Raw genomic sequence first — 11,583 nt, forward strand, 5'->3', positions numbered from 1 at the left:
CCTAGGCCATTTTAATGCTCACAGTAAAAAGTTTTACTGACCCATGCAGAAGAAAGGTATTTAGACAGCGCATCTATCCAAAAGACAGCTGCACACAGGGCAAAAGGAGCTAGACCTTTACATTTCAATCTCCTATAAATAAAAAAGCTGTTTTGAAGAGCATGCCCCCTTCAAGGAACCATAAAGACAAAAAAAAGTTTTGTTTTACTCAGAAGATCTGATGTTTTACAGCCCACTCAGCACTTGTCTGTCCACAAATGACGCTTGATTCACTGAGAAACTTACCAATGATCGACAAAACTTCGATTCGCCCCCTGCATCGCATGTTTCGCGACTTCACTAATAGTGTATTTGAGGGAGGTTGGTTAGAGGAGGTTAGAATGCCTGGCACGTCGACTCCAAGTAGCAAGTAAACACTGGTCCAACGGGAACCTGATTTGAAGCACGACGCCATGGCACGTGTACTCGGTCGCTGTTGGCCTTCCCAGATGGCACAGTGATGCTGCTCAGTAACTGCTGCTGCTCAATTTGCTTTTGATCTGCTGTGCTTCGTTACTGTTCACAACTTTAAAAACAGCAAGCAAGAGATGCTTTGGCTTCGCTACGAAAGCCTTGTTCGGGCCATTGTGAACAAGGCTTCCATAGTGAAGCCGAAACATCTCTTGCTTGTTGTTTTTAAAGTTTTAAAGTTCAAAGTTTTCAAAGCCCCTCAGGGGCTGGGGCTGTTGGCGTCTCCTGTCGTCACCGTCGTAACCGTCGTCTTATGTAGCCACGGTACTAAAACACCGTGAAACTCAACTATGCCTCACGCTAAAACGTAACGCGTACTAAAAAACCATTGGGACACTCGTTTAGCCTTGTGCTTGAGAGCTTGGTGCTTCAAAGACCACATACTTTTACAGCAAAGCTGTATACCTGTACCAACCAATGGTTTCATCTCCATTGGCAAATACACCAAGGCACGAAGAAAATGCTTTTACACTACATGCTTTGCCCCTGCCCAAGTTACACGTTAGTGGAGTTTTTAACAGTTTTTTTTTTGGCCAGTGTCTCCGTTTTTACTGCAACTGTAACTGCTTTCTGATCATTTGGTATGAATGGACAAACAGAATCACGTGAGCAGCAGTGTCGCCTGTGCCAGTCAGGTGGTGCAGCGTCACGAAATGATCTGCGTGCCGATAGTGTTTTGGAGCATTGGTGGGCAGCAGTTCCAGATGTGGTGTGTACTAGTATATGCGTTTCTCCAGAACTTCTACTACTCCCTCCGCCATTCTCAATGCTATGAAAAGAATGTCCATAAACTTGCGGGTGCATGCTCCTTGTTCTGCAGGGTTAATAATCCCTGTTTAATTTGTGTGTGATTATGTCAGCCTCCTCATCATCATCATCATCATCATAAGGGCATAGACAGGCTGATGATGATGGTGATGTTGGCCTCAGCCAGTTGTGCAAATGGGCAGTAATGCACGATATACCTCCAGTGTGGGAAGTTCAGGGTGAGTCGCATGCCTATTCTGTTTTCCTCATTACACAGCTCATCTGAGTGGTTTGTGCTAAAAGTGGCCTCAGTGTAATTGCAAGGAGGAAATTTTTAAATGAAACAGACCTGTAATCAGTCCTCGCAGCCCCTTTAATTAGGCGACCCAAGCACAGGCATCCTCTGCAATTCAAGTTAGCCTTGCCGACAGTGGCACATACCAGCAAAGGTGTGTAGAATACCACTTGGTAAAACCACCAATCAACACAGTCATTTCAGTCACTCGAGAAGTCAATCAATCAATAAATTACTGACAGAACAAGCATTGGGAAGGCAGACCAGAAGAAATCTACGTGCATAGTCTTAAGCCCAGCAAAGTGTTCCAGGTGCACTAAGTAGCACATGCCCACAGTGGTGCATTGGAAGACACTAGGCTTCTTTTGCACAACACCCCATGGTTTGTGCAGTCAAAGCATCTATCATTTCCCTCTCGGTGCAACACAGGAGGTGGAGGGGGAGGGGTGGGCTATATGCACGAAAATATGGTACAGTCGAACCTGGATCATTATAACAACGTAGTATCAGGGCAGCAAATTAGTTCATTATATCCAATATTCATTGTAACAGTGGAGGTAAAAATGGGCTCTAACAAATAAAAAATCTGGCACACACAAGAATACTCGGTACAAAAATACATTTTTTTAGGCTTCGAATCCACTATAACAAGGTAACCCTAACCTTTCTCCTTGCAGCGTTTCAACCTCAATGAACCAGAACATGAGTATGTGAAATTTTAACAGAACAAAGTTTACCTGACAATACAGGCCTGTGTCCTTATTTGTTTGATGAAGGATGTGATCTTTGCACTGAGAAGGACGAAGTTTTCCACAATGACCACGAACAAAAGGGCCTTTATACTTCAGTTTCGGATGACGGTTTTTTTTTAAGTAGCTTTGACACTCGTGGTCAAATATTTCTTCGTTATATCTGAAATCGCGCACAGCTATCATGGTTTCAGTTCCGTTATAAAAAAAATCAGTGTCACTGAAATAAAGAGTAACCAACCAAAGGTTGTATTTAGTTCGCTATAGCCGATAATATGCTATAGGTGGTATTTAATGAAAAGTTTAGCTGTCATTTTCTTCGCTTGGCAACACTGGAAACGGCCATGGACACAGCCAATGCGCCACGGAAATGGCGCGGCTTGTGCCACCGCGCTCGCACGCCGAAGGAAACAAAAAAAAAAAAAAAAAAAAAAAAAAAAAAAAAAAAACACTGCCGTGCGTCATCTGCTTCGTTTCGTCCTGATTCTCAACAGAGCTGTTATTAATCGTGCTCACACTGGACTCGAGGCATTACTTTGCGTTTGATGGAGTAGAGTTTGGAATGTCCAACACACATCACGTGCTTAGCACGGACAAGTACCGCCTTCTCGCGGAGCCCAACTTAAAGGAGCCATGAAGAGAAAACAAAAGTTTGTTTTATTCGAAAGATTAGGTGTTTCATAGTACCCCAAGCGCTTTCCCGGAAGCAAATGATGGTTTATTCACTGAGAAATAAGGCAATTTAAGCAAAAATTTTAAATCTCCCGCTAAAATTGAACATTCCGTGACGTGTACAATGGCGTCATAGAGCCGGTCCATGAAACAGATACTTAGTATGTCGACTCCATATAGCACCCACACGCGGGAGTCGATCGAGACGGCGGCCATTTTAAAAATACTAGTAAAACCTAGTGCACCCGCAGCCCTAGTCATGGAATCGCCTGATCCGGAGAACAAAACTCTCGCCGAGGAGCTCGGGCTTGCATTTAACAACCTCACACCACAAAAACGCTCAATGCTTCTAAGTGCACGAGCGGCAAGAGTTGTGGGATACGCGGTGAACGGGAAAGCGACCATTCCGCGATAGCCACAACAGACGAACGCCCAGCCGTCGGCACCGCTGCCTCGTCAGCCCCGTCGCGACGGACGAATATAGACTGGTACGTATGTGCCGTATTTTGATTACGGTTAATAATAGTTCAATTTCAGTAGCAGTATCACTTATGCCAGTTGGCCGGTGTCATGTATGGAAAGCCGTTCGAAAGTACTCGAACAAACTGAAGTTTTCAGTGGTTGTAAACTGGAAACGAGCTCGTAACGACAGCAGCAAGCCAACACCATTCGAAACTTACGCGACGACTGGCACTATCTCGTCGCTTCTTGCTGTTCCTTACTCCCCTCGTTTCTATTTTTACCTTTGCTGGTTGGCGATATGACGGCCAACCTCCTGTGAAGGGATTATGATACGAAGCAAGGTCGCGGCTGTGCGTGCTGGAACGGTTCGTTGGCCCCGAAGAGCCTCGAACCCGAAAATTCGTCTGCGCGACGGCGAGATGTCGAGCTCGGCCGGCGCTAGTTTCGTATGCATTGGCGCACACGCTTGCGAGTTCGTTCGGACCTTCAACCGTTTACTCCACCGTTCTTTGTCATAAAAAGAATGTGCAGTATGTTTCACGGGCATTTAGCTCGCTATGCAAACTGTAAGCCCTGCCTAACATGCGTTTGCTTTTGCCGGCCTCCGCCAATCGCAGAGCATTCCCAAGTGACATCACAGGTTCTGTTGCGGAAAATGAGCTGGTGGGTCGCATGGTCATTTCCTTTTTTCCTAATTATGTAGCTTATTTGAGCGAAGTTTGCGTTATAAGTGGCGTCGTTATGGTTCTAACGAGGCAATCTTTCAAATGAATCAAACTTGTGTTTTCTCTTCATGGCTCCTTTAACCAGTAACGGCGCACTCACATGGTTGCCTGCAAGCGTGCCTCACCAGTGAATACAACCTATATCAGTGTTTGTTATACGACGACAATGAGGTTCAAAGAGGTTCAACACACATACATGCAAAATTTTCACTGGAGCTAGCCACGCACCTAATCCTGTGGAAAAAAAAAAAAAAAGAGAGAAAGAGCTACTGAATGAGGGATAGGGTGATCACCTTGACGGTGGTCTTGGCCCGGCCCAGGGTCCATGCCGGGTGCGAAGCGAGCAGGGAGTAGTCGCCGGGCAGGATGCGTGCGAAGGAGTAGGCGCCCCCCGCGCCGCTCTGCGTCTTCTGCAGCGTCTTGCCCTGGGCGTCCTGCAGCTCCACCGTCACGCCCGCGGGACCCTCCTCCGCACCCGCACTCACCACCTGCCATCACATTCCACCACAAGGCACAGGTTGGGCGTTGGGGACAAAGACCAGGCACTCGTCCCTAGCTCGGGGAAACCTTCCTTGGCCCTAGGGAGTTTAGGGATGCTGGCTGAAACCTACAGGGTTCCAGGATTGAGCCCCTCGTCGCATTTCACTCTCGCAGCCACCAAGAATGTGCCCCACCAATTGCATAGACATACACAACAAACAAAAAAAACGCGCTTAGTGCTACATTTTTTTAAGTGAAGGCCGTTGAAAAAGAAGATGCCTTGACTGCCCTGTGCCTTCCATTATCATCATCAGCAGTTTTTATTAAACTCCTCAGCAAGAGCAGGTGTCTTGGCATGTCATCCCTTTCTCAACAAGAGCTGTTCCGTTCAACAAAAAAAGCTGTGGGCCTGCGACATGAAAGGTGCACACCAAAATCAATCCTTGCTTTAATGGGAGTGAACTAAATATACCACCTTGAATTTTTCACATCAAATTTTTCTCCAAGCTTGCGCATTTCTGTCGTTTTGTGCAATACAAAAGCTCTGCGTGGACAGACTAACAACAAAAGCAGCAACCTATGCACAGCAAAACTGCGAATGGCCCCTCAACTAGAATCTTTCACGACCATTACGGTCCACCACGTTTACAGTAAAAAATTCATTGTTCCTAACGACGTGAACACAGCACTGTCCCCCACCCCCAAATTAAACACGGCTTCATATGTTCCCTAACAGGAAGATTCTTCTTCCACTGGACTATTGAGATTCTGCAACCCAGTAACAGTCACCTTCACTAGATCATCAGTTGACCAAGAAATGTGCACTGCGTTTTTTAAAAATCAGATGGCATGATTACGCACTCTCAGTGAGTAAAAAGAAGGTGTCAGGGTGCGGCAATAAGAAGGTGCGATCTGATACTGCAGCATATAAAGTATCAAACTCAAATTAAATATATATATATTATTTCCAATTCTCTTCTCCTCATCAGAGAGATGGCTGCGCAGCAATGAAGAACACAAGAGTTTGGCTGAAAGGCACATGTCCCGTACGCAGCAACAGCTCCAACAACATGACCAACGCGTGCGAGGACAGACACTGAGCGTCAATCCTCGCAGAGAGCAAGATGGACATGCACGGCTGTGTAAACCTAAACTATGCGCTTGCTACGTTTAGACTGCAACCAGCGAGTAGCCACGTGACGTGGGACTCGATCACTGCCCCTCAGATAGAGTGCAGGCAACTTCAGTAGCAAGGAAAGCTGACCTGGTTGGTAAGGTTGCATTTTCGACAGCGCCAACAAGACGGGGACGCAGGAAGGCCGACGATACAGACACTGACTATCAACTAAAGTTTATTTAGAAAAAGCAACAACCGAGCCATGCGCAACCACTCTGTACATACAAGAGCAACTATAATATTTTGTGGCCGCCCTGATACACTCACAGCTCTGAACCCAGCAAATTGACTTCTTTATCGACAGGCATACGGGTGGGTGTGGGTAGAGGAAATGTGTGTGGGCAGATCATGTAATGCGAAGGCAAGACAATCGTTTGCCATTAAGGGTAACAGAGTGGATCCCTAGGGAAGGCAAGCGTGGCAGGGGGCGGCAGAAGGCTAGATCAAGAAGTTTGTGAGGATAAATTGGTTGCAGTTAGCACAGGACCGGGACAATTGGAATCTACGGGAGAGGCCTTTGCCCTAGAGTGGGCGTAGATAGGCTGCTGCTGCTGCTCCTGCTGCTGATGAGTATGGGCGATAACGATGATGATAACTAAGTTTTTTTTGTGCGCTCAAGTTACAGTCATGCATTCTCAGCCCCGTTCAAAATGCAAAGAGCAACTTTGCCCGTGCCCCGCTCAGTCTCGGCGCCATCGCCCACCTTGCCCAGTATGGAGAACCCCTTGAAGACGAAGTTGATGTCCTTGGCCGTGCTGCAGGGGTCCGTGGTGCCGTCGATGTGCAGGTCCACCGAGGGTGGCTCAAAGACCCAGCCAGGGGGCGGGTCCACCCGAAGGGTGTAGTCGCCCCGGTCGTACAGCGGGATCAGGTAGTAACCATTGTTGGGCGCCCCCTCCGTCTGGTACTTATGGCTGCCTTGCCGCGTCAGCCTGGTGGGGTAGGGGGTGGGGTGTGACGGTTGGTGGCACGTCCACGCTCAACGCGACAGCACCGTGACAGTTAGGAAAGCCTTGTGTCAGGTAGGTGAGAAGGACGACAAACTCAGTGAGTTGGCACTGGTTCATAGTGAAAAACTTGCGCAGAAACACACAATAGAAGACAAAGAAAATGTACGACACAGGCGCAGACTATCAACTACGGTTTTACAGACTGAGCCTGTGTCGCACGTTTTCCTCTTCTTTTAGTGTGTGTTTCTGTGGTAGGTAAGAAGCGGCAGTTGCTACGCGAGGTGGCGCGCATCCAGGTGTTTGCTAGGTTCAGCAAGTGTATGCAGTAACTCCCCCCCCCCATTTCCCCTTTTCCACGCCAAGAAAAGTGCTAGTAGCGGCAATTATGAGAAACGCAATTGGGCGCTCTTTCGACCGTGGCTGCTGATGGTGCCATCGTATCGTACCGCTTACCATGGACCATGCACCCATGGTGACAGCCTACCAAGCTCCCTGCAAAAAACACTTCACTTCAACTTCCTGCATTAAGCACGCCCTTTGTGTGTGCTGTTGATGAATTTTAAAGCAATTTCGAATGACAATGGCAGGCCGTCCACCGTTCAGTGACTTAGTGATTTGGCCGCAGCCACCGAATGCGAGCCACTACCTCTTTGAAGTTGGGCCTGGCGTACCCACCAGATCTGTCGTCAGCGGCAACTCAGATAAGAACGAGCCCCCAACAGTAATGGCAGCACCGCCAAGTGCATGCACAGCAAAGCAATTAAAAAAAGTCCATTAGCACCTTTCGTCCATTAGCAATTTCGTAATTAGCACCTTTTGTAATTCTTTTTTTCCTGATGTCATAGAAGCATGGAACAAATTGCCGCGACATATTGTTGAAAGTTCTGACGTTAAGAAATTTGAATGTGCTCTTGATGTTTACTTCGCCGAGCAATGAATATGCTATTATTGTTCGAAGTTGCTGAAAGTATCAATGTCTATTTGCTTTCCATATCTTATGCTTCCCTCTCTGTAATGACCCTCAAGTGATGGTTGACAGTATAGATACATAATAAAGAGTGCAGTTTCATACAGGGCTCAGGAAAATCAACAATGCCAGGTGGCTATTTCGCTAACTGCTGCAATGACAATTAGAGTGGCTTGCTCCATTCTTTGGCGTTACCGTCTTCAAAGCTCTAATGTTTGGCCAGGTTAGGGTCAGTGCCACCTATTTGTACAAGATGAGCACATTCATAACCCCCCCTTTTCAAACATGCAAGTGTGTCTTATTCACAGCCATCACCAACACATCTGCATGGTGGATTTTGCAATGGAGCAGGTGCATTGAGCATTCTTTCTCACTATAAAATAATACACATACGTAGCACAAAACAAACCGGGACATTGTCCACAGACCTTAGGCTTTAACTTGATGATGCAACAAGCATTCGCAACTCATTCTAGCGCACCTTTAGCGGAACCGTGAAGACAAATGGGGCGACTCGAATGAGTGCCACATAAGAATAACAACTGCGTGCGTTTTGATGCCTACTTTCAACCATCTCAATAATACGGGAAATAGGCGAAACTGTTACGCCTCCCCAGCCACTTTGACACAAGCCACTGCCAGTAAAGCATGATTGTGCAATCGTTGTGGTGCCTCTGGTTCTGTTTATGTGCGCCCCTTGAAGGTTATGAAGGTTCTGTTTATGTGCGCATGAGGTTAACGCAATGGTTACCCTGTTTCTGGCATGTCAGCAATGACAGCATTGGGTAGTAAGGAACTCGAATTTGCCGATATTTGTGTTTTTTTTTACGGAGAAGGCAATGTCCTTCATGCCTGCGGAATGGGGTTGGGCGAGTTATCAAAAACTAGGTGCTTCAAATGAAACAAAATCGTGATATGCCATCGTGGTCCCCGTAAAGCGGCAGTTGCCACAGAATATTATTAACGGGTGGTACACCTTAGAATCTATGTTACATGCTGTGCTGTTTGTACCAGGCACGTACTGCAATCATGCTGCCCGGTATCTTTAAGCAACCACGTCATGTAGCATTAACGTCATGCTTAATCCCTCGAATTCCCTCGAAGCTCGCTTTCCGCCCAAAATATTTACGGAACGCAGTAATCTACGTACAATATTAACAGTAATCTCTGTAGGACAATGAAGCACTAATCGTGGCATAAGCTGTCACAGGAGATGCACGCACAACAACCTGTGGAATCATCACTGCACGCAGCACAAATGACTAAGTTTGGGACGAGTTCCTTGCATGGCAGTGTGAAGTAATTAAGACACTCCATGAGCCACAATCGCGGGCGCAGGTGGCGACGGAATGTGCAGGGCGTCGCTAGCCTCGTAACAATCTCAACTAGAGAGTCGAGGTAGGCTATAAAAGCGCGATTGCCCGAACACGAAGGTCTGCCGAAGAGAGTTAAAGCGGCATTTGCACTGCTGCTGGCGGGCAGGTTCGCTTTCAAGGTTGCGAAGGAGGAAAAGTATGGGCCCATGTTTCATTTTGCTAAGGGTCAGGGGGGCTAGAACGAAACGTCTAACAAGAGCTGCGACCAGCTCACTGCCATTACGCCGTCATTTGGATAACTCGAAAGACACGCACACCAGGTAAGAATGGACGCAATCTCAGAGCCGGCATCGATATACTCACAGTTTAACTTCGACCCGTGAGTAGTTGATCTTGACGCTTGACCGGATGAACCCCCCGCAGCCCATCACATCGTCCGATTTGACTACGCTTGCTAGCGTGAATACGGCGGCTGCTACGGTGTACATAAATTTGTCCATCGTTCGCTGCTGCAGTTACACAATACAAATTAAGCGAGCTAGACGATATTGCCGAATCAGTGTTTCGGTTCCATTGCAGCCATGTGATCTTTTCCCTCTCGCCGCTTCCACCCGTGACCTCGTGTTTTACTGGCGTTGCTGGTGGCTTCCGATACCGAAACTGCGGAAACGACACAACGCAAAAGCTCCGGCACAATTTACACCGAAAATTAAAACACTCAAAGCAGTGAACTGTCAAGAAAATTTAGGATTTTATTGATAAAAAGACTTTAGATAGGTTTTAGTGTCACGTTCCCAAAATCCCACCATCATCACTGGCAACTCATTCTTTATGCGATCCTAGCGACAAAAGTGACATCAAATAGTTTTTAAAGACAATAAAGTATTGTGCGATAGATTTGCACAAATTCTGGATTTTTGCTACAAATTATTTTTCATACGCTGAATAAATATTTTCTCTCCCCTTTCTCAGTTGGCAACGACGCGGGAAATATGATCGCTAAAGCCGCTCTCCGTTACATAGTTTGAAATAAATTAAGTGCAACGTAGCGGACATGGCAACACTACTCAGTAGCCTGTCTAGTGCAGGCTACTAAAAAGACCATTTCGAAGGGAAACTTTGACATCCACCTTTAAATGAAGGATGTCAACACGAAGGAATGAAAATCCGCGAAAGACCATCGAGGCAAAGAATAAAACCATTCCCCGTGTCATGTGACAGAAAATATATAATTTTCAATGTTCAATGTTTGTCACGTTTGTGGTACTCCTCCACGCTGTACACCCCAATGCTTAGTATACTTCGCACCCCTTGCAGATGACCTCGAAGGACGAGAAACTCATACACACGGTGGCGACGTCTTTAACGCCGAAGAAATTACAAAATCCGATGTCAGAAAGAAAGAAAGCATCTTTGTTGCGTGTTTGTGCGTCCCCTACTTTACGCAGAGGTGTAATATTCGGTATACATCGTCGTGAAGGGGTACTCTAGCGTGATTGAAATGGTGACCTTCAGAAGCCTATTTAGGGCCCCTTTAAGATTGCCATGAGGCCACGCGGCGGCCTCAATATTGCCAGGACGGAGGCCTCGATAATCATGTCGGTCGTCATGACGGCGGCACGCGTAACGAGGGAGGAAGCTAGAGAAGACATCATCTGCACATACGCAGCGCAGAACATCATTGCGGTCAGCACCCCGGACGAATGCCGCGCCGGGAAGTATACAAGAGTTCGGGCCCCAGTCATCGGGGGCACTGCGCTTGAAGTTAGCGCCTACCGAACGGCTCCGGACGCTTATTTCTAATAGCGTCCTCGATAAACACGCACCGGTGTTGCCCCCAAAACCGGCGCGGTGCACAGTGCCCCACGACGGTGCGTACCGGCACGGAGTGTTGATCGAGGACAAACGGGGCGGTTCTACCCAGGCGCCATCTCTTAATCTAAGAAATCAACTCATAAAAAAGTTCACAAGTAACAATACAGCACTGTAATGAGACACAGCGCTATTAGAAAGTGGTATTTATTGAAGGCCAATGATTATATGTACGCACAACTTAAATATCCGTCACACATGCGGAAATCGTACCGCCACTGCTTCCACTAAACAGCTACATACAAGCTGCTTCTAATCTTCGTTTGAGCCATAATGCGAGTGCCTGTTTTGTTCCGCCCTTCCGTTACAGCAAAACAAGTAGGTCTTCATCGTCTAGGCACTCCGGTAACAGTTCATGATAATTCGATCGAACGAAACGAATGTCAATCCCCAACTTTCTGGCAATGCATGCAGCCGTCTTTGAAGTATACACAAAGTTCGCGTCCTCATTTACAATCATTGGCCGTTGTTACCGCCCGTTAGGAGACTGTCGCATCGTTGCCCGATGAATTCACAAGCACGCCATCCTTGTCAGCAACAATACACAGCTCCGTCCGCCTTGACACGAGTGCGGCGATGCGCCTTCGCTGCAGCAGACGGCGGAGGAAGCTCCTTCGCCGGCATCGTCCGCGATGCATCTCGGGACTGCACGCCGGCGCAC

General features: G+C 47.3%; 1 protein-coding gene across 1 annotated transcript in view; it reads right to left on the bottom strand.

Annotated features, from left to right (window-relative positions):
- LOC144168863 (BOS complex subunit NOMO1) overlaps positions 1–9,707 on the bottom strand; it is a 33,850-nt gene extending 24,143 nt beyond the window's left edge. The window contains exons 1-3 of the mRNA XM_077697857.1: positions 9,414–9,707; positions 6,521–6,749; positions 4,454–4,648 (exon numbers count right to left, since the gene is read on the bottom strand). Of these exons, the coding sequence (XP_077553983.1) occupies positions 4,454–4,648; positions 6,521–6,749; positions 9,414–9,550 (561 nt within the window). The 5' untranslated portion in view covers positions 9,551–9,707. The remainder of the gene's footprint in view (positions 1–4,453; positions 4,649–6,520; positions 6,750–9,413) is intronic.
- Positions 9,708–11,583: the final 1,876 nt, after the last annotated feature.

The sequence above is a fragment of the Haemaphysalis longicornis genome, unplaced genomic scaffold (genome assembly GCF_048455015.1).
Source record: "Haemaphysalis longicornis isolate Haplotype H1 unplaced genomic scaffold, Haemaphysalis longicornis Haplotype H1 scaffold_2, whole genome shotgun sequence".
NCBI classification, from domain to species: Eukaryota; Metazoa; Arthropoda; class Arachnida; order Ixodida; family Ixodidae; genus Haemaphysalis; species Haemaphysalis longicornis.